The sequence below is a fragment of the Numida meleagris genome, chromosome 6, assembly GCF_002078875.1.
Source record: "Numida meleagris isolate 19003 breed g44 Domestic line chromosome 6, NumMel1.0, whole genome shotgun sequence".
NCBI classification, from domain to species: domain Eukaryota; kingdom Metazoa; phylum Chordata; class Aves; order Galliformes; family Numididae; genus Numida; species Numida meleagris.
Genome location: NC_034414.1, coordinates 38273557 through 38297891, shown reverse-complemented (window position 1 = coordinate 38297891; position 24335 = coordinate 38273557). Strand labels below are relative to the sequence as shown.

General features: G+C 33.9%; 1 protein-coding gene across 12 annotated transcripts in view; it reads right to left on the bottom strand.

Annotated features, from left to right (window-relative positions):
- Nucleotides 1-24335, bottom strand: part of TTC6 (tetratricopeptide repeat domain 6) — a 66469-nt gene that overhangs the window by 30093 nt on the left and 12041 nt on the right. For 10 of the 12 annotated variants that reach the window (XM_021402276.1, XM_021402272.1, XM_021402271.1 and 7 more), the window contains 13 exons: nt 23748-23887; nt 20247-20456; nt 13523-13676; nt 12954-13058; nt 12069-12164; nt 11208-11267; nt 9341-9762; nt 7521-8004; nt 6170-6299; nt 3313-3488; nt 2807-2943; nt 1506-1675; nt 932-1052 (listed from right to left, as the gene is read on the bottom strand). In XM_021402276.1, the coding sequence (XP_021257951.1) occupies nt 932-1052; nt 1506-1675; nt 2807-2943; nt 3313-3488; nt 6170-6299; nt 7521-8004; nt 9341-9762; nt 11208-11267; nt 12069-12164; nt 12954-13058; nt 13523-13676; nt 20247-20456; nt 23748-23887 (2405 nt within the window). Of the gene's footprint in view, nt 1-931; nt 1053-1505; nt 1676-2806; nt 2944-3312; nt 3489-6169; nt 6300-7520; nt 8005-9340; nt 9763-11207; nt 11268-12068; nt 12165-12953; nt 13059-13522; nt 13677-20246; nt 20457-20583; nt 21419-23747; nt 23888-24335 lie in introns of those variants that run through there. The other 2 variants (XM_021402268.1, XM_021402275.1) reach the window with 2 other exon arrangements.

Below are 24335 nucleotides of genomic sequence, written 5' to 3'. Positions count from 1 at the left end.
TTCTCTAATCTAAAAGTACATTTGCTTATAAAAGACTCCACCAAAACATACATCTCCTATCCAGCCTGCTCCTTTACTTTCTGTCATTTGGCTATCAGTGAGAGAGATCTGAGTTCTCAGGATTTGCAATATCCTATACAGCCATCTCTTGTAGAAAGTTACTAGGCAAGTTCTAGATTTTCTACAAGAGAGCCAAGAAAAAGGGAGAGCTGGGTGGGTTGTACATTGGCCACAGAATGGAAAGGAAGCCTTTGCTCAAGACACAACCAGTGAGTTTTTTCAACCTCAACATTTTAAAAGAATGGGTAACTAAATAACAGGAATAGGGAGCTTTTTTCATTTTGCAAGACTATCTGTAGCAGCCCAACCATGCAAACAGTCTGTTTGTAAAGTATTTAAGCAGTAGGAAGAAATCCAATTCACAAAAACAGCATGAGCTTCTGTCACCAACTGTAACAGATTACAAGCAGTTTTGCTTTATTTAGTGTTATCAGGATTTTGTTTATTTCATGGACACCATTTACTGACTTTTGCTAAGCAAAATACTGTGGCATAGTTTTTGGCAAAAAATGTGCTTTCACCTGCATTGTAGACAAGTTTCCTTCCAGAAAACCTGTGAAATAAGTATGGCATGAATAATCACCAGTAATTCGGATTTCAATTTCATCTTTCATCTGTCAAATAACTGTTTGCCAACTTGCCATATAAGGTAAAATAGAATTTAAATCTGAAATAATCTTTATTATATTTATACTAGGGTGAGAATGAAAGATACTGAGAAGACATATTTCAGTGTTTTAATTTCAATCCATTTTCTGAGTAAGTAGTGACTCCACTTTCCTTTATTAATAATTTTCTCCATTGAAAGTACTTTCACACTTTCAGGTAATAAGAATATAAACAAAATGTTAAAATTCTCAAGTCCAGTTACCTGTTCAAAGCTATGACACTTTCAAAGTCACAGATTGCATTTGACCACTGATGTTGGTTTGAGTAAATGATCCCACGATGAAGAAAAGAAGAGAAATTTTCCTGAGTGTCATTGATGAGTACTACGAGAAAGGAATGAAAATCAATAGTTCAAATATTCCCATGTATTTCTGTTACTCCACTCAAATTACCTGCAGTTCACTCTTTACTCTAGCTTTCCTAGAGTTTTATAAAACATAATTAAGAGCAACATAACATATTCGATCATAATACAAGTGGTTTATGTTGCTTCAAATATCTTCAAGATGTATATAATTCTCAGTTACATCCATTCAAATTGCTTGAAGTGAAGCCAGAAAGTCTTAGGAAGCAGAGTGAAAATACCTTTCAACTACCAACAGTTGATACGGTGAACTTAGTAGAAAAGAAACAAATTATTAGCAAATACTGAAAAACTACTATATTTTTCAATATCTGAACAGGAAGTAACTTTGAAGTACTATAGCATAGTGATTAATGGCTGATGATCACTTCTCTTTTTAAACACACACATGCACCATTAGAAGTAACAATACCAGAAACACTGAAGTCCTGTAGAGCTCTTTTTGGATCAATCTCCCGTAAGATGCAACCTCTATAGTAGAATGCTAACCAACAAGAGGGGTCTAGATGAATTGCTGCTGCTAAGTCTTGTATTGCATTTCTGTACTGCTGCTGTTTAGCATATGCTCTTCCTCGATATAGCCTAATAAAGAAGAAACAACTTGAGTCAACTTAATACCAAGCATTCTTCCTTTGTTTATGTCATGCAAACTTGAAGCAATTATTTAGGGGGAAAAATGTTGAAGAACAGAATAAACATTTGGTTTTATTTCTCAATGTATTAAAGCAAGTCTGAAGGAACAAGGTCGTACAACATATACCACATCAGCAGATTACTGCACTTCTATAATTCAAGCTCAATATAACATAGCACTGTCATCTTAGAGATGAGTTGAATGGGAGACTCTCCAAGTTCCACAGTCTATTGGTGCAGCAGTTTGAGTATTGAAAATGCCAGTTTTCCTCACATCTTACGTAAACAAGAAATAAAAGCAATAAAAGTGATCTCATTACTGTATTAAAGCTTTCTGAAGACATCTATTTTTCAATATTTCATTAAAGCAGTCAAATTAATAGAATCACCTATTATACCACTCCACAATGAAATCCAAAATTCTACATCCCAAGGAAACAGCATGCTTATATCTAAATTAGAGTGTCATAATATGGTATTGCATCCTTTTTTTTATTTCACAGATTACAGTATAGATGATGTAAACCTTTGCAGGAACACTAATAAAAATTAGTCACATTTTCCAGTGGCAATACCAGACTATAAATAAGTCTTTTTAAGTCAAAACTCAAAAACAGTGTTGTAATTTGAAAATAAAGATATTCTCATCCATATAATCATTTTCTCCCCACAGAAAACGTTAAGTAGAATGCTGAGAAGCATCAAGAAAAATAACTGAAATCAAGCATAGAACTATGCAATACTGAAGGATATCTTCACTTTAAGCATGTATTTAAATCCAGTTCTTTACAGCAAAGCATAATTCAACCTACTCTGTATCTGCAGTACTTTAGAAGAATCTGAGCGTATGGTTCTGTGCTTAGTTAAATTAAGATCTAGGTACTAATCCAAAGTCACTAAAGCAACACAAAGATTCCCCAATGAACATCATGGCCTAATAGTCTTACTCTATTTCTGTTACATACCTCTTTGAAAATGTAATTGATTTATTACTGTTTAATGCATGTTTAGTCTTTTACATATTAATATTTTAATAATCCAATTAAAATTCAAGTACTTATGTCACACACTATACTATACCTCGCCTGAGCATTGCTAGGGTCTTCTCTAATCACAGCTGTAAAATCCTGAATAGCTGTAGTCAAAATTGAACGGTCAAAGAAATATAGTCCATGTTTCATAAGTGCATCTGTTCTTTTTGGGTTATATTGAAAACACTATAATAAAGAAATGAAGAATTACCTAATGCTATAAAAATAACGTTATAAAATAACATTATTTCATTCTTTTTTTAAAATTCTCTTATCTGCTATCATTTCCATTAACTGTACAGTGACATATAGAAGCAGTGATGCAAGCTCATCAGTGCCTGGGAATTTGTAGACATTCAGTAATTTATTGAATTACCAGACATGATAGGAATAATAGAAATAAGTAATTTATGACACTGATTTCTTATTAAAGATCATTTAAGAGAAAGGATATCTGTGCTCAAAGATACTTTCCAGATATATCCACATAGAGTTTACTTCCAAAGTTAAACAGAATTACAACATTATTGTAACAATACAAAAAAGTTAACTAACTTTGGCATAATCATCCACAGCCAACAACAACTGATTTTCCTCAAAATACAACTCGGCTCTTCTGAAATAAATGTCATCATCTGTAGAGTTGCATTGTATTGCAGAGCTGTAATTGATGATTGCCATTGAATTATCACCTTGTTTTCTGTAAATTTCTGCCTTTGACAGGTATGCATCTGAAAAAAATCCCACAAAACGTAAAAGGCACAATTTAGCAGTCCAAAATAACGTCATCTCCCTCTTACAAGATACTTAAAACAAGCAGTAGAAATTAAACAGTAGATTATCCAAGAAGTCAGGAAGTTGTTTAATCTGAACAGAGCTCAGAAATTCAGAGCTGTGTGCTCTGTCCTCAAGCCCATACAGCTCAAAATGTATAGTGCCTGTGAATCCCACAAGAGATAAAATTTCTTTACTCTCTGCAGAGCTCAGTAGAAACATCCCATCAAGCCATCTGAGTTAGTCCTGTTGACCACAAACAAACATAAAGAGTAGATTTGCTTTAAGTGGACCTATATATAGTTATCTCACTGTACTGAGTCTGGTTGGAATAGAGCTAGCTTCCTTCTTAACTGCCCATACAGTGCTGTGTTTTGGATTTGGGGCTAAAGTAGTGTTAGTAATACTGCTTGTGGGAAGTCGTGAGTTATTGTCTTCCCATTCTTTGTTTCTTTCCTTTTTATTTGTTAAACCATCTGCATCTTGACCCACAAGTTTTCTCATTTTTCATCTTCCTGTTTTCTCCCCTGTCCTGCAGGGGGTGAGGTAAAGGAGCAAGGAAGCAGCTATACAGGTCTTTAGGTGCTGGCTTGGGTCAACTGACTCCACATGTTCACTTTCACACCACAAATGGTGGAACAGATCCCAACACCTTCTAACAAACTTCTAGTGAAGAAGACCCAAATTAAAAATTGTAGTAGAGCACAGAGAACAACGACACCAGAACAGCAAAGGACAAGGGCACCAATAATCTTTTAAGCCTCCACACTAGCAAATACAAAACTTTCAGATGGCCCTCAGAAGTAGAATGTTCTTATTTTCACATTCTGTAGCAGGCCTAATTGCAGTACCAAATATGACAAAACAGAATTCTCCAGCAGACAATGACAATCTGATGAAGGATTAAAAGAGTTTTTCCTAGCTCCTGCTCAAGCAAGGCTGACCTCTTATCAGTTAAAACTGATCCAAAGCAGAGCATAAGCAAGATATTTGAATGTAAGGGGAAAAAAAAAAAGAAAATCACACCGGCCCCTGTTCCTTACAGATAGCTTAGCCAGAGCCCTGATTAACACATAACAGATGTCAAGCAAAAAACAGCAAGTCACTTATTCCTTACTTCCAATAAAGTAATGGACCTGACACCCAAAGACCAATATGACTTTAAATCTGTACGCCCACAAATACTGTTATAAAATTCATTTCACATTGCGCTCTGCTTGAAACTCCTCAGTTCCATTACTCAATTTAGAAAGCCACTCCAGAGCTTCACTCCTGAAGTGGTTAGAAATCCCCTTTAAATTTATAACTCACATTTATCCATGAAAAACATACAGTTACTTATCTTGCACTGTCATCCTTCAATTTAAGTTTTCTCCTCATGACAAATACTTCCCACAAATACAAGCACTATAAACATCGACATTTATCATCAAATGTAGACATGTCTGATCAACTCTAACAATTTAAACTACACACTGAGATACGTTATAAATGTATTGTGTTCAAAACATCAATACAGTGACTTTAAAACTTAGTATATTGCTTAGCTATCCTTTGGATGTTCTGCACAGAGAAACGGTTTCAGCAAATTAAAATCATGAGTTATTTAAAGAAGTATTTAAAAAAGGTAGATCACAAAGGAGCTTTCAACTCCCCTAGTCCACCTTCATGTTTAATCAGGGCTAAATATTGAGGTCAAGCAGCTCAGGGCCTTGTCCAGATTTTAAATCTCCAAGAAGTATCTGCTTCAGTACTTCACCATTCCTATAGTGAATATTTTTATGCCAAAGATTTCTGTTGTTGCAACTTGTGTCTATTACTTCCCATTTGACAGAGCATCTCAAAATTTGCTTCTCTCTTCTCTATTACTATGTATCATGTAGCTGAGGAGAGATTTCCCTATTAGCCTTACTTTCTCAAGACTAAATCAGCTTCCTCAGCCTTTCCTTACAAAAGGATGCATTCGAGGCACCTAACCATCTCAACAGATTTCCAAAGGACTCTCTCCAGTTTCTCTCTCTCTCTCTCTCTCTCTCGTATGAAGCACAATATTGGAGACGCAACACTACAATCAGGCCGAGGGGAATCACTTTATCTGACCTGCAGGGCCATGCTCTTCCCAGTACATCCAGAGCATAGCTAGCTTCCCCCGCTGCAAGGCTGCAATGACGACTCACAGATCAACTTGTTCTGGAGACTCAGTCACCAGTTCCCAGTCCACACAGATAACAGACACCTAAAAAACTTCTGCCAATTCTTCTTTAAAAAACATGGACTAAAGTTGATTCTCTCTATTGTTCTGTCCAACAGGTGACATTTTCCTTTTAAGGTACTCCTTCACAGTATAAAGCTTACAGTAGAACTGGACTGATTGAATACACAATAGCATGTTGTCCCCACTATAGGATAATCAGCTTTCCCCATTCAATTAATGGATATAAACCCCCTTTTTTTTTAAAGTAAACTAAAATTAAGTACTATTTTCCTTAGAAATCAATTTTCTGTCTCAAATATTTGATTATTCATGTCTCCCTTATAGTTTTCCTATAAGATGGATAAACCAACTGAAGTTAAATATCTACTTCAGATGAAAAGTGAGCTGCTTAGAAAGTTAAATTACACTTCAGTAGATACTTACCTGCTTTATTTTTGTTCCATTTAGTTATGAAATTCAGATCTCTTAAAGCAGCAGAAAATTTGTCTTGAAAGAGGTAAATCAAATGTCTATGCCAGTAAGCATCAAGCAGTAGTGGTTCTAAGCTTATAGCCTACAAACAAAGTAAGAATAATGTTTTGTCCTGCAGAAGAAACTTCTCAAGTGTACTAACAAAAGTACATGGAAAATGAAATCTTTTTGCACCAAAACAATTTTTAATAAAGCTTAGACTGACAAACCTCTATTTAACCCAGAAATTTGAACAGTTTGACTTATGCGCTCATTTAAAAGCAATATGTGCTTACAAATATGCAGAATCAGAAACTAATCTACCAGAACACAGTATAAAACAGAAATCAGTTGTGATATAACTACTAAAGAAATGTGGTAATCTGAATTATTTCTAGAAACTCAGAATGCTTAGAAACAATGTTGCTCATCTATTTGGAAGTAAGAAATAAGCATGTATCCATGAAAAAGGTATCTGTTTTTCAAACTACACTGTTACGATTCCTATAAAAGTATTTTACATTTCCTAAAAGATATTATTTGATAATTATTATCCAGATGTATGTATTTCACATATATTCATTGTGCAGATAATACGAACTTAACAGCCACATGGAAATATAGAGACAGATACATATCTGAGACTGGTCTGCTACAAAAGTAATTCTCAAATTTGGGTCTGTAAGCCATTTCTTGGATCCATAAACTACACAGAGGTCATGCTGGCATACCATGAAGAGAACAGTCAATGTTTTCACTAAAATATGCAAAAGCTTTGCAAGCAGTTGATAGGAGCCCACTGGTCAACAGGTCACTTTGTCAGTGTGGAGTTTTTAGCCTTTTCAGGCACTTGACTGCCCATTTCTGAAGTTCAAGATGAAAAATCTTTTTTTTTTTGTTTCCTTTTTGGCAGTATTTTTGTTTGATTACTCCTGACTAGTTGTGCAGGATATTGGGCAGAATTAATGACAGGCTTTATAGCACTATAAAGGAAACTTAGAGTTGTATAAAAAACATGCATAGAAAGATATTAATACTACTGTATAAAACATCAGTGTTAAATGATAGCTCAGTCATAAAAAGGAAATACATCACTTTCCATTTTAATTTCTCACTATGCTTTTGCAGAAATTGAAAATATTTGTCAGTTTTGTCAGCAGCATTACTTGAAGCAAATAGCCTTTGTCCTTTCCATCTATCCTCTCTCCAGCATACATCATATCACTTCAGGTCTTAAAAGTGCTGTATCCTGAGCAAGGGTCATATGTTCAGTTAAAAAAAAAAGGGTTGGTCTGACAGTAGGAAAGCTTGGCATTAAACTTACTTTTTCCAAGTCATCCATAGCTGATTTTAGTTTGCCTAACTTTCTTCGTATTGCTCCACGCCTGCAATAGTGAAAAGCTGAAGGATGCTCAACACTTTCTATTAGAACAGTCAGTCTTCTGACTTCTTCTTCTAAATCTTCAGTACTAACTACTGCACCTTCAAGTAGAATAGGCTGCACTGAGTCAACTAGTTCTATTTGTAGATTTGTCTCTTGAGTCTCTACTGCCTTAGCTTCTTTTAGCAATTCAGTATCCTCCTCAGGAACAGTCCCACAAGCAGGGAATGTTTCATCAAACCAGCAGGTCCAGATTCCACTGACCCATGCACGAGCAGAAGTTTCTCTTGGAATTCCACCCCTCACTTTAGCAAACTTTTCAAAATCTAACAAACAAGGGATGCTGGGGCTCTGATATTGTTTGATTGCTGGAGACACCTTGATAATGAATTTCTTATGAATAAGAAGTCCTCCTAGAGACACAGACCTAAGGAAAAATATACCAAAATTAACTATTTCCAGCTATATTAACAATATTAATTTACAGTCTGCCAGTTAACAATTAATAAGATAGTTGAAAATAGGTTTATGAATAATGTCTTTTTTAAAAATATCAGCCACTTATAAAAAAACTGTTGAAGATATGAGGTAAGCAGAATCCTGAATGATTCACGATCCCAAGTAGTTCAGCACTTATTTGCAATTTCATGCTTATTTCTTCCAAAAGCTTCTAACTTCAGCTTACAATTACAATGCTAAATCTAAGAAAGGACAATATTTCAGTTTGGCTAAATATGTTGATGATAAATCCTAGATGGATGAATATATATTATACAGATGTCCATATGATATAGATATATATGGATGACAGATATTTGAAGGAGGCCATGAGAATATAAGAATTAGCAGTCAAAGTTAAACAACACAACAACACTACATGAACTTGAAAGGACATTTCTGAAATTATAAGCTGAGGAAACTTCTCTTCTAAAAAGAGAGCCTTCACAATGGATCACTATCAACATCTGCTTGGGACCTTAAAGTAAAAGAAACAAATCTATAACAGAATATTCTTTAACTTAATATTTTTTACAAATAATACCAGCCTTGCTAACACAGAATGAAATACTAGGAGAGAATGCAAAGAAAATCTTTTATACATAAGCATTATAGATAAGTATTTATAATATTTTTTTATTTGAAAGTCCTACTGGGAAAAAAGAAAATTGAAGGAAAAATAAAGCAATCTTGTGCATATGTAAAAATATGTATATGTAAAATAATACAAAGATGAAACACCCAATGGATTAAAGAAACTGATATGAAATACTTCAACTATATAGTACTGTCTAAAATAAAACTTTGGAAAAAGGCCACTATCTCCCTTAGTCCCATCTTATTATAGCAGTATATCACACCATAGTTTAAGTGTATTGATTTTCTTAACAATAAATATACTGAAAGGTGAAAAGGCAGAAGGATAACATGGATGGGAAACTGGCCTGAAGGACCAGGGCTAAGCATCAATAATAAGTTACACTGTGGACACATAACATGACTGCTCACAAAACAAGAAAACCTTTAGGAGGTTTTTTTGAGCTTACCCTTTAAGCACACATATTAAAAAAGTACCATTCTGCTAAAACCAAAATTACAGCTTGGGTATTTAAGGTAACCTGTATGTTAAGTATATAAATAATAAGCATTCACTAGAACAACAGTTTAGAGCAATACTTAATATGTAAAAAGATAAAACCTGTAATTAGATAATATAGCTACAAATTAAAATACATTCTTTAAAGTGACAAAACAGTAAAGAAAACCTTTTAAGAATTCTTGGAGGTTGATTTAGTTTCTTAATCACAGCTTCTAATTTTCTAGGATTTATGGTTTCCTTTGATTTCTTTTTCTTTCTTTTTGGGAAAACAACATAATTAATTCCAGCCTTTTGAGCTCTCTTTGCAAGTATATTTTCACTATCCTCTTGTCCAGTTGAAGTGGGCATTTTTTCCACTGGTCTGTTTGTCAGCTTTGAGTGGCAATCATCACAGATTTGATTCAACAGATGCTTGGCAGGGGAGCTTTTCCCAGTCTCTGTTTCAACCTTTGGCTTAGCTATTTGTTGCTTCATAAACTCCAACTCTTTCATGCTGGTTTTGAGATTAGCTGAAATCTTTAATATAGTTTCATGTTTGAAAGCAGTCATCTCTGGAGCGGAGACTGATCTTTTAATCAAACTTATCTGCTTAAAAAAAGGGCAATTTATTTTTCATTTAAATTAAAATTTATGTATCACATATTTTGAATAAAATTATAAAGAAAAAAGCAACAGGTATACTACACTTGAAAAGGACATAGTATTGAATGGGACAAAAGAGCCACACAGCTCCAGATATGCATCAAAACAAAGACCTCAGAAACATTAACTGAAAGTTATTCAAAGCTCATAATGGGCTAAAATTAATCTTCTCTAGAATGTTATCATGAGAAATTTAAAGTAGATTCCCTATTCCTTGTAGGAACGAAAACTTTTTAATGAAAAATGTATGCCACTGGTGGTGACATGAGAAAAAGATGAACAGATATTCAAAACATTAGAACAAAAGATGGGACAACCATAAAGTTTGGAAATACAATTGTACTATCTGGGAACACAGTTAAGAACTGAATTGAATTAGGTACCCTTACATTTTGTGTCCCAATCCCTGAATCATATGACAAATTGAAAAGAATAATTCTTATGATCTGGTGTTTAATTGTAGTTAGTCACAACATAATATTTGCTATTTAAAAGTGTACTGCATCCTCCTCTTTTAGTTAATTCCATTTCACTTGTCTTACACTATAATATGAGGCATAATACAGATTTGTCAAAAAAATTGAAATGCAGTTTTATGTCCGCTCCCTGAAAGTTAGAGAGGAAAGCACTTGTTTGTCCGAAAAACAACACAAATGAAGCATTCAGCAAGACTACTTGTATTTGAACAGGAAACTCTGATGTTTTAAAAATCAAGCACCAATGCTCAGTTCAAATTGCAGATATAGCGTTTAAGTTATTCAATTTATTACATAGTTTCAACTGCTATGATGCTTTCTATCCATCTTAAAAATAATATAGCCATAACACTTTTAGCAGGTTTTTATGGACTATACAATAGTTTTAAATATAGACTCTGCAAATTCTTACTCAAAATCAAATTTCTCAATTAAACACTGTCTATATAAAGTCATTGTTGCACAGGTGTAAAATGTGTATGATTTATTGCAGCTCTTTGTATTTCATGAAACACCTAACATTACTTCAATAGACATTTTAAAAGTACATATCACTTTATAGATTGGAAACTTAACATTGATTAATGTTGATGTCATTATGTCTGAAATCCAAGGAGAAGATACTGCAAATCTTACTGGTATGCTGGTCCACTTATATCATGTTGAAGAAGTACAGATTCCTCACACTTACCCCTCTCCAAATGCCTGTGAAGTTAATGGGAGGTTCTAACTACAAAAGCTATTTCCTATTAGAAAAATGAAAGATTTAATGTAACCAATACATTTGAAAAAGATCCTTGAGGTGCTCACTTTTGCATTTAATATGAAAATACTAAGTTCAGTTTAGTTCAGTCTAAGACTTTTTCTACAAATAGAAAATCAGTTTGGGAACAAATGAAAGTAAACATAAAATACCTTCGAGTTCTCACTGTCAGAAAATTGTGAGGACTGGCATCTTCTCAGCAGAGTTTCTGTCTATAAGTAAGATAAAAAGTGAAAGTACACCATATGATAATATAATAAACAGCTTTCAGCTGTTTTAGATACACAAATACTCAGTTGTACCTCACAATCTTTGTGAAAGAAAGATTTCCCTGGGGGATCTGGGTAAGCTTTTACCTACTTCTACCTCTCAGATCCATTCACTTAAATATGTTTACATAGGGTTAGCACTTCAAAATGAATAGCATCATTTGGCACTTCAGGCTCTCTGTGAAGCCTATGGCTCTCAGTACTGCATTGCCTCCAAAGACCAAAGGTATTTAAAATCATGACCATCTTATAAAATGGAAAGACCCACACTTCAGCTTACATTTGTAGTACTCCCAGAGTTCTCGCTTACAAGTCACTGGCACAGAATTCCTTGACTATCCTTAACATTACATTTGGAGAAATCCTACATAAGAATTTCACATACTTGGAAACAATCCACTTCCCCTATTCTCCTCCTTGACTCCTGCTGTTTTTGAGATGTCTGTATGTAGTGGAACATGCAGTAACCTTCCCTGTTATGTCTCAAAAAATATCTTATTTACACTATAGCTTCTACCCCAAAAGCATTTAAGAACAGTCTCAGGCTCTAAAACATGAGACTTAGCATTTTCCATAAAATGAAAAATTTAAACCAAATTTAAATACTGTATTTCATTTGCAAAGAGATGTAGCTAACAAAAATTTTTTTTAGCAGTCAACTATATGTAATATCTTGCGTTGTGACTTTAAACTATGAATTGTTTTGCAAGTTTAATTACATTTAAAAAATACCATGATACACACCAGTAAATCATAGAAATCAAGATCTTGCTCAGCTTCTACCTCTTCTTCATAATCAATTAAAAAGTCTTCATACGTGACATCTTCAATAACATTGCTCTGAAATATTAATATATTTGTGTATTTGAATATGTACAACTTTATTATTTGTCTGCTACAGAAACCATAGTAACAGATAAGTAAAGCCTATTACATATTTGAGCTAAAGAGATACGATGATCAAGATCAACATCACAGAAGCCATTTATCTTGAGCTTCTGAAGGACAGGCAGGGGAACACATTATTAGATAAGATCAAGAATGATATGGTGCAAAAGGGGCATGTAACCTGAAATAATTATCGCAAACATCTCGCACAGGGGGTGTGAATTGGTTGTGAAAGGCTGTTTTCTCTGTAACCTTTGCTATAGGAATGTGGAATGTACCATGAATATGGGCATCCAGAAGGCATGGCCTTTTACATAAATGGCTAATGTCTTGCAACATAACCGTAGAGAAGATTCTACACTCAAATTTCAAAATTCAAATATACTGCAAACTTATAAAATAGACTTTGTTTTATGTCAAAATTTAATAAAATTATTATATCTCTCAGAACCAGTACAGCAGAAGAAAGCCTATACAAGAATCTTTATATTTACGTTGAAAGCAAATAAGCAAGACAGAGTAGCAATCAGTAGAATAACTACTATCAGAAACTTTCTTACCCTAGAAACAGAAATTAAATACTATTTAGTGTATATTAATACAAACTCTACAATGATTTATATATTATACTTATAAGTATTGAAGCATTACTGAAATAGCACAAAATGAAACTACTACAGTTAACAAATGTAACATTAGAAAATGAAATATTTTGGCAAAAGTTGTTTTTAAAATATTTACCTCATATTTAGGAAATAAAATTTCCTTCATAGAAGAAATCGGAGCAAAGAACTTTGGTGGAACAGGAGCCCAAAACATTTTCAAAGCTTCTGGATAAATGGAAACCTTAAAAAACAATGGAACTCAGTTACCAGCTAACACAAATGAAGTTTATTACTGTCGGTATTGAATCTGAACTATTAGGTGATAAGATATGGTTTTGTACATGATCTTGTAATAGAAAGCACTTTGAAGTGCATCACATACAATCAAATCTTGTTACCGATAGGGCTCTGCCACCTGAAATAACTACACTGTTTGCAATTTCAGTCTTTTTTTATTATTAGCACATTAGCGTAATATTCTTATAGAGGATAAATTAAGAACTGAGTCATGAGATTTTAGAATAACACTCCCCATCTATAAAATCTTTAAACATCTTTATACTGCATCTCATCAAATGAGAAAAAAAGAGCTTTACTTCCTAGGCGTTTCATGTAACAGAAGAAAAACAGAATCTTTCCAAAATACTGTGCTTTATTCGTAGAATCGCACAATCAGATGACATAATTATTAAAATTATTTCTTACTTTCTCTCCTACCAGTTGAAGTTGTGCTTTAAGACCATATTCAGCTTTTTGCCATTCAGCTAGAGTTCTTGATGTATGAGGTGGAAAAGAGTGAATGCTATCTTTCTGATTACTCTGAAACAGTTCTGAAACAGGAACTCCCTCGTAACAAATTCTGCAGTAATACAGAAGATGAATTAAATTATTTGGATGCTGTCAGGTTTGAAAGTACAAAAATAGAAAAATGAGTAATTTTTAATCAAATTAGAAAAGTTTTTATTTTTTTCTCAAAAGGAAAGAGCTAAAGGTTGAAAAGACTTAATGCATGCGAGAAACCTGCTGCTAAGCCCCTAATCTGAAGACAACTTTCAGAATTAGGTCTATAGTGTATGTGACTTGTAAATGAAGACACAATATAACAGTAACCTCTGAGTATGAAGCGCATTTTATAAGTAACTTTGCACATGGCAAATACACTATTCAAGTACTGTTGTTTTGGTCAGATATACTTAAACGCCCAAAGAAATTATTACAGCGGGAATGTTGGGCTGGTTTTGAGCAGTATTTTTTGTGATTAATTTGGGATAGGATTCTGATTATTGTTTGCTTGCCCTTTATTATTTTAAATAAACTTACCTATGGCAATCACCTTTAAAAAAAGATAATTTCACTTTAGAAATTGCTGTATTAATTATGCATCTTAATTTCCTATCACGGTTTCAATTTCAAAAGTAGCGAACACTTAAACAGTGCAACTCGCATATATTTGTATACATATGTGCATATATACATATAATCCTAGAATAACTTATCTTTATTTCCTTTGCTCCTGGTACCTGAAAAGCCAAATTTATATCTGAAGAACCTATTACTTCTACCAAACTAGTTAAACTATTTTAGAGAATAGCAGAAGTCACTGTTCCAGGTCTTCTATCATTCATTACTTAAACAGGTATTTTACAGGATTTATGTAAAAAATTTTGAGTATTTTTATTTAACAGAGAGCAAAAAATACAGATGTATTTTTTGCTATTCCTGTTGTTGCTTCTTTGACAGTACAATTACTTCTGTTGTCACTTACATAGTTCTTACAGTACCAGAACTACAAGCACAGAATACATCAAGTGTTTCACCAATTATTATACATACAGAGGAACAAAAAATATATGATTAGGCATGTGTATGCAAACTGCATAAACATACATAAAGCACACACGACATGAACACAATTTTTCTTAACATATTGGCACATTGGCATATGCCAACACTGACATCTACTGGTGTTAATCAGGTTTGGGGTAATTTGTGAACTAAAAAAAGTTATGAAGTTTCCTTGCATTTTGTGGAATTAAAGTGCTTGATTCCTGTTATCTGCAATGCCACTGTCAGAAGTACATCTGCTGCAGTGGGCTTCATTCTCACTTAAAACAGAATTATGTTGCACTTAATGTAAGGCTTATCAAAACACTGTGTAAATGGGAGCAGCAGGGAGGTCTCAATGTAATGAAGAACCAGCTATTTGATTTAGCAAACAAAAGGCCTCTGAAGTACAACTGCATGTTAAAAAGAATCTTTAAAATGTAACACTAGTGCAGAGAAAGATTGTAGATCTGAGAGTACTACTTGAACTCTTTCTGGAATGTTGCTTTCTTGAAGTGGAAGCTTTGAAAGAATACCTATTTCTTACAAAAGTAAGAAAACAGGAACTGAAAGCCTAACTTCTGGCAAGTGTTTGGCCTTCCTAGTTTTTGTTTACATTTAAGTATTCAGTGGTTCTGACTCTTCAAGGTGAGAGTCTGGATAAAAGGAATGTCAGTTTATACAAGATAGAGGAAAGTATAAAACAAAAGATTCCTTAGCATTTGACCATCTTAAGTGACAACATAAGAGTTGTCACTCTTAAGGCACTTTTGTCATAAATAGTTTTCAATTCAGTGAGTTTATACGAAGTAATAAAATGCTAGTTGATATGAAACAACATTCAGACTTCTCATTTCTGGAAGACAGAAACAACATGAAGGAAAGCTCAAAGCAATAATACTAATCTAATGATTCTGTTTCCACCTGCTGGTTAATAAATAAAAAATAAATCAAAATGTTGGAAACTAAAGGAGATTAAAGCATTCCTGCTTGAAGGAATTTTAACAGAGATAACATGAAGCTAAAAACCCTGTTAAAATATTTATAAGATCGCTGCCAGGAATAGATTTGACCATCCATATATAGTAGCCATAAACATACATTCTGATTAACTCTTAAGTCTTCATGGCTAGAAAAGTAGCATTTTTAACTCTCAAACAATTGATTCTTGCAGAGCATGTCAAGATTAAACAGGACACAGAAAACAAGGGACCTTTGCCATATATCAAATAAACTCAGTACAGTAAATCTTAGGAAACAGTTATAGCTGACCTGGAGATGTATATGCATTGATAAGTAATACTCTGGTCTGCTACAGGTTTTTTCCACAGATGTGAATGAAAAGATTGCTGTTGCTGTTTTTAAACCTCTAGATATTTTTCACAAGGAAGACGAGGCTTGAAAGCAAACCAATTATTGCTTTCTTGATCTGATTCACTGTAAAATCTTACCATTTAAGCTTGCCTGACAAAGTCATTTAAATTTTACTATCAACTACATAGAAATCATGCTTATCCCCCAATTAGGTTATTTGTATTTGTGAAATTAGACAAGTGCCAGGAATTGGTCAGCAATAGATGAGAGCAGCGTGAATAAACTTAAGTTAGCACCATATAAACTATACCCGTTATGTTCAAGGCTCACATAAGTCAACCAGTTCTTAAAAAAAAAATTAAGAACATGTAGGTGGTGGCAGATTATACCACTAGATGGCAGTGCTCCAAAGAGTTTAATTTTCTAGTTTTTCTGGAGCAAGCAAATTTGACTAAGGACTTTTTTAAAAAAACAGGCTTCTTTTTAAAACTTCTCATCTGTGGGAACATAGATCTCGATTGAAACCTTTCTTCTGACACAAAGCTCAGGTTCATCCTTAGCCCATTGGCTACCCCTTGAAAACAAAACCATTTTCTTCTTCAAGCCCCATTCTCCGACAGCTTCCACAGTTCTTCAGTTTTGCTCCCATCCCCTTACACTACGGCATCCCGTCTTCTACTCACTTTTCTCTATTCCTAGTAACGTGTACAAATAAACACCTTGTACAAGTTGCCTCTCCAAAGTAATGAACTAGTATGATTGTCATGGTTTTGTGATTTTCGGTTATTGGTATTCCACATCATAACATCATGTAGTGGATATACCTGGTTCTCAGAAGAGAAGGACTACCACAGTCCCCACGGTACTTTTCTCCTCTGTTACCATTTCCAGCCGAAGGGAAAAGATAAAAGCTCACAGTATAAGAACTTGCAGATCACGAGACCTCATCCCTTTTTTTTTTTCCTCCCGTCTCTCGTCTTGGCAGCACCTCGCTCTCCAGCCATCTTATCGTCGGTAGTAGAGTAAGGCCTACCTTGATTTTGGGACATTCTCTCTCTCTGTATTGGATTTATCAGCTTAAATTGTAATTATATTGTATGATAGTGTGTTGTTCTGCATTCCGATATCTTATTTAGTAAATTAGTTTGTTTCTCCTCAGATTGTTGCCGCTGTTCTTAGCTCTCAGGGCCATCTCCTTACCCTTTTCCCCTTTTCCCGGGGCGTGGACCCGTGGATCCCCCGTCCCCTTCGTCACGGAACTGGGCCGAATGCCCGTAAACCATTGACATATGATTCATAACTATTCTGCACCAACAAAAATATCAGACTATCTACCCCCTAGAGACGCCAATGCTAGCTCAGCAAGTCTGAAGTAAAAGGATCTTACAAGCCTTTGCAACCTTCATGGCTTCCCCGCTACTTGCTTTCATCATCACCATGACAAGCACCCCCACTATTCAACAGGTAACATTCACAACATTCTAAAAGTTTTCTTTTAATCTCCCTAAAAAGCTAGAAGTCTGGTACCTAATATCATATCTCAGTTGCTGCAGCACGTGTTTCTTTAATCCAGATAAGCACCACCTTGTTCTATTCACTTATTTTGTTCAGTTCTTGTGCATTTAAAGTGCCACTGTGAAGGTCATAGCTCCTTGCTTTTAATGTTTTGCTGTGCTTTGAAGCAACAAAAAAGAAGACAAATTCAAACATGAGACGCTCCTCTGCTTTCAAAGCTCTCAAAGACCTTCCTTTTTCTGTCCTCTCTAAATTAGTAAAGCTGTACTAATTGCTATTTCTACACAAGTTCTGACTCCATCACTGACTTCTTAAGGGTTTTATATTCCCCCTTTACAAACACCTTTTTGCCCACACTTAAATTGCCTCACATGCTTGAGAAAAGATCACTACAGTCATCAGTTTATTTTCTCAGAATTTCCTTAAAGATTCTTTCCTCATTACCCACAAAACAATTCATGGTCAGGCTACCGGCCACTCCATCAGAAGCAGACACAAACCAATCAGAAAGATCAGGGCCTAATCTGAAATAATGCCATCCTTGATGGCTGGGACAATCCTGACTACAAAGGAATTCAAGATCTAGAAGCTTTCATACAATAATTTTATGGATTCAGATTTTATGGTAAAAGAAACATTACAAACCCATCCTGATCTTCTAAACAATATGGATAATGAAATTTCATCAGTATTCCTGCATTAAGCTCACAGTTCCTCAGTGAAGCTCAGGATATGACTCAAAGAAATTAAATCTTGATTTAAGGCTGCAATCAATGAATAGTTTCAGAAGGTGCTTCCATTGCTATACACTGAAGTCTTACAGCTACTCTCAAATTTGTCTAGACTGAAACACCAGCTACTGAGTCTGTTAAGTTCTCATTTAGCAAATTCTCCTGCATTAGAAACTATGCCATATAGGTAACAGATTTAAAGCATCTCTTATTTCTTCCATGAAGACCAATATAATGATCTTTTTAAGTGTCTTCATACAGAACAGGCATTCAAGTAAAAGAGATCACATATAGGAATCCAGATTTCTGTTTGCTCCCCAGGAACAGTATTTGGAACACTCTGCTAAGTGCATTAAGTGCACAGTGTTCCTACAAACCTGCAGAACAACAGATTTATCCTACAGGAAATCTATTGCTCCTCTCAAACTTAGATTTCTCAGAGACCACAGGCAGAAATTCCCCTCCACTTCCATTCTAGAACATGGAGCCCTCTTCTCAGGGTACTCTTTTCTTTAATGAAGGAAAGGTGATTTTTTTTTTCTTTTGTAAGACAGTCAATTGGAAAAAAACAGAGTGGTGATTTCCATCTCTCTATGATAATCTGCTATTGAAGCACAGAGTCAGGACATGAGAATTCAGTGCTTATCTGAGAATTCAAACCTCGCTCACCATTACATTATTTGACCATTCTGGGTGCAGGAAGTTGTGCTGTTGAGCAGAAAAGAGTGGCAAAAAAATCACGTAGCCAGGAGAGAAAACAAGTGGCAGCATGATTGTCTCAGTTGTAAGAGCACTTACTTGGAACAAAGAAAAAGCTCTGTATAAGATTTCTAATCCCCAGACTTTTTCTATATTATTGAAAGTGTCTCACCTCCATTTTAACATAAACACGTTTAAAGGTTTGGGAGTACTTCATAGCCATCTTCAGTTACTTATCTTTCAAGAGTGCAAAGCTCTTTTCAGAGTTACTGCTTTTCAGGATACAATCTCCCCTCCTACAATGACTCCTATTCCCTATTCCTAGCCTTACAACCTTGCATTTGGCTGCACTAAAATGCATGTTTTTCAAGGGAGCCCAAGTTAACAAGCTAAACAAATTGCCCCGTAAAATTGGCCTATCCTTATCCTTATTTACCACTCTATCATTCCCTAGATCACTTCAAACTTTACAAGCAATAATTTTATATTTCTGGAGCTGGTGATGTACAGAAACTCTAAGTTGCAAATTGCTAGTCTGAAAAAATCATCAGGAAGATCTTGAGTATAAGGGCTCTACTTCTAAGATCTTTGTCCAGAAAGATAGAGAAAAGGAAAAATCTAACTGAAATAACATGGAGTGAAAAATGAATGTTCTTCATATTGTTTAGTCTTATTTCACATTATTTTAGTGTAAAATATATTAAAACAAATAAGGATTTAGGAATTCAATCAAATATACAAATTGGTAATGCAGTTATCATGAGTATCTCTTACATATACCGTTAGTATTGTTGACTACAGGTCTATCCAAGGTTTTATATGTGTTTAACTTTGTATGCACTGAACTCAACAGAACTACTAACTGAAGTTATTCTTGATCTTAAGTGCTTGAAAAATCAGGATCAATAAGATTGTCCATATGATAAAAGGTCAGTGACTGTACCCTTTATACCTTTTACTCTCGCAGAATTTTACATTCATAGGAAACCTACTCTACTTGCTCAGCATTGCTTCTGATTTCAATGGGATCTCATTATTAGAGCTAAATATAAAAACTCATATTCATAACATAATTGCAACATATTAAAGTTTATCGATAAAGTGAATTTTATTCTTAAAAATTAACACCACCTTTTACATTCTAAGCCAGATAAGACTTTTAAGACCTTTGGGCTATGTACTTGAAAGCATATCTTCCAAACAAGGTAAAAAAAAATCAAGCCTTTTTATTTGCCACTTCAGTGAAGCTACTAAATACTGAAACATCACCAAGTTACTTCTCAAAATATAATCCCTTAATTTATAAAATTAAATAAATCATAGTAATGTTGATAATAAGTTCATACCTTTTCCTTTCAGCTTGTTCTTTCAAGTAAATATATTCAGAATATATTGATTCTTTCTGCTTGTTGTCTATATCCTCTGCTGCAAACGAGATATTGTGACCTCTTCTGTCTGAAGTATGATAAATTCTAGAAGCCATTTGTAGATACGGAGGCAACATAAAACCAGGGAACGCAGTACATAGATGATGTATGCTTGGATAATTTTGCCGTCTAGAAAGGGGAAAAAAGGAATAAAAAAATCTTAATAACCATTCACTGAATTGTAAAAGTACACAACTTATCTAACATTACATCGTGACAAAACAAACCATAGGATATAAATTGTTAATATAAATACCTGGCATAAATTGCCTGGCAATCCTGGTGACTTCTACTGAAAGCAGAGTTAACATCATTTAGAGTAGGAGCAGAGGTGAGGGTAAAAGCAAAAATTTGGGTAATGATTTTGAAATAAAAGAATAACACAGTAGTCACAGTTTTACTTTCCCAAAGTAGAGCTTTCATGCTATCTGCCCCAAAAGTTGAAAGTATTTAAATAGCGTATATTTACAGCTTAAATTGGGTATTTGAATAAATGTTATATTAAAATGTTACATGTACATTCATCTGTGCATTCTCTCTCATGACAGAATACCATGTAAATACTCTTAAATATTGGAATTAGTTTTTTGATATGCTGTCACTTGAAGTTTTTTCTAATGTTTCAATTCAGCTATTGATTTTAGAGGAAACACGGTACCTTTGACTATCTTTGAAAAGCTAATAACTAAAAAACCTACCATTTAACCCTCCAATCTAAATTGTGCTCAAAGTGATGAAAGTCTATTGACTTCTACAGGCCATGGATCAAGTTCTAAAAACAGTCTGCAGCTACTGTATGAACTCTACAAAGTTAATAAGTGTCTAAAGGTGCAGACAGCTACAATGTGAAAAGCTGTATAGAGAAAATATCTGAGATACAAAAGCCCTCAAATGGCTCCCCAAATATATGCTACTTTTAAAGTTCATAAATATCTCCATATTTAAAAAGAAAATCTTAAATGAAAATGGTTAAAACTCCACTTTGAAACTATACTGATTAGCTTTCAGGTATAACTACTTGCTTTTTTAAAGTCCTTCAACAACTTGTTTCTTTTATGAAGAACTATGCTTTGTTTTATAAAGATATTATAAAAGGGAAATTAGTAAAAACTACAAAAGGAGGAAAAATACAAGATCAATCTAATCATGCAATGCATATTCAAGTTAATATAAAATATTTTTAATGTACTTACCATTCCTGAAAAGCAATAACAGAAAAAAGTTTAAAGAAATCACACATGTAAAGAAAATAAAAAACACAGCAATATAACACAAATTTGACTCACAATTAAGAGATTACCATATCAGTTATATGCTCCTTTGAGTCCTGATGTTTACAGGCACATGACAAAATATAAATGAGTGTCAACAAAATAATCTTTTTATTTTAATTGAAATCTTAAAATAATTTTTGTCAAGCCATAATGTTTCATACTATATATATAATATATAGAAATAACATATACAAGTGAGCCAAGCCACTTCATTCTTCAAAAAGACATTTTCACCGTGGACTATAATCCAAAGTCTCTACTGAAGTTTGTGATTTTTTTTTCCTGAATGCGAACAGAAATGGAATAAAATTTGAAAGTTAAGTTACTTCATTTAAAATGAAATATCCAGTTGGAAAAGCAACACGGAATACATAATACTGATTAGAATTTAATGTTTACAGCAATTCCATGTAATGAAATTGATAGGTTTTTTGGAACTATTTTCATACATTTTTTACAGCACAAATGGAAATAAGCAACTGTTTCTGTGTGAAACCAGAAATCATTGCCTTAAGAAGTAGATCAAGCTAAATTAAAGTTAGAAAGAAATATTCCATGCTACTCTTTAACTGGATAAATACCTAATATGAAGTATTTTATTTCAAGATTCTCTAACAGTTCACTTTCTCTGCAAATCAATAAAAATGCATTTAAAAATAAAAATAGGCAAACAATTCAACTTTGAACTTAAAACAGTTGGAGTTACATACACAAAGGTAAGCAAAATTATTATAAAATCATCTAGGAACTTTTTATTTTTTTTAAATTACAAAATCTGTGAAAAACAGTTTGAATGATATTTTAATTGCAGTATAATTACTTTTCTTGTACATAAGTTTATCATTTCATTGATTTAACTGAGCACTTATGAATGTAAACTAAAATATTCAGGGCATGCTACAGGTAAAGGTGAATGTTTTTACAACACAGACTCTCTTAAAACAGACTATTTATCATTCTTTGGAAAAGTGGACATGAAGAAACAATACTATGTGTGTGGCCTACATTACCCTCATTTAATGCGCTAAATACAGGTTTTCTAGAAAATTGTGCAGTTTCTGCACCATTGATAATCTGACAGTAAGTATTTATTGAAGGTAAAACACTCATTGTCTGTTGTCACTATTTGTTTTAATATATAATCTTGCTAACCAAATGATCTTTAAGCAATGCAGATAAGCAATGGCATGCAAAGGGTCACTTAAATGCCAATTTGACTGTTTCATAAACTTAAGCATTCTTTTCCCATGACTATTTTCAGCTACTTAATTGAAAGTATTATCCATTTACAAACTTCAGACCTCCCATAAAAAGTCTCTCTTCTGTATCCAATAGACCTTTCAGGACCCTAAGAACAACAAAAGCTAATAATTAAAGCAGCTTCCTTCACTTTTTTTTAAATCTCAAAAAGGAGAGAAGTGAAGAAGCAACTTACGGTATATCTAAACAAAGCTAGCCATAAAGATCTTGTTAGTAGTGAAAACCATAAAGTTGCAGTCTCACTTGACATGGGACGGACAGGATCAGTTAAATCAGGACACAGGCTGTACTACTCTAGTAGGAGTGCAGATTACAAAAGAATGACAGATGCCACTTATGACAACAGCAAGGTAATAAGCAGTTGTCCTTAAATTACTGCTCTGTGTAAAATCTCCTGAATTTCAGACAAGCTCTGACTGTAATACAAATTCAAGTTAATGAATTTTTAATACATCTTCTCTATTTAAAGATGATGACTTACAGCTGGCATTGCTTATATTAAATTTGTGGTATTTTCCATTGTTTGTTTTTAATTATTTTGATTCGATTATGCTTGGAATTGTATGGACAAATTCAACCCCTGCATAAGCAACTTCAGTCTCTACTGAAGTCAAGAGAAGTTTCATCTGCATACAGCAGGAATGAACAGGCCCTCTAGATTTTAAATACTGTAAATCAGATCTATTTCAAGGAGATAAGTAGCAAACAAACCACCAAGCTAAACTTGATACTTAAATCAGAATTTGCCCAGAACCACAACTTTCAGATCCAGATTTTGGGAGATAGCATTATTTCTTCTCCATACTTATAAATGCATACGATGGCAGATAACTTCACACATTTTCAATATTAATTTCATTATAATGAAGTAAGATTAAAATATTACTTGACATTTGAAGCGTGAGTGGGCAGGAAAGACAAACACTGTTGCAAGTTGCATTCCTCTTGTAGATCTTTCTGAACCTCATCTGGTTTAATTTTTGATATTGCTTTTCCTTCCACCCATAGCACATCTGTGGATGGAGCCTATGATGTTCACAAATAGAAGATAAACACAGTGTTAGAGACTGTAAGCTGTACAGATATTTTCATACCCACTCTAGAGAAGAACAAGAAACAATGGTACACAAGCAACTGACTAACAGAAAACAAAATTCAGTCAAACAAGAGTAGCTTATAACTACTGTCACTGAGCAGATCACAGCAGCACACACAGGGTATAGAATATGCAGAAAAGTGTGGTAAAACAAAATATCCAGTGTGCCCTATGTAAACAGCATTTCTGAATAGCATATAAGATGAGAAAAATGAAATACATTAAACAGAATAATCAGAAGAGCACCAAAATATCACAATTCAGAACTACTATGCTTAGAAGTACATGAGTGCATCTAAAATTTGTATTATATTTCTATGCAAATTAAGACAGACAAACATGGTTTAAAGGATAAAACTTTTAGAAAAGTTTAGTCAA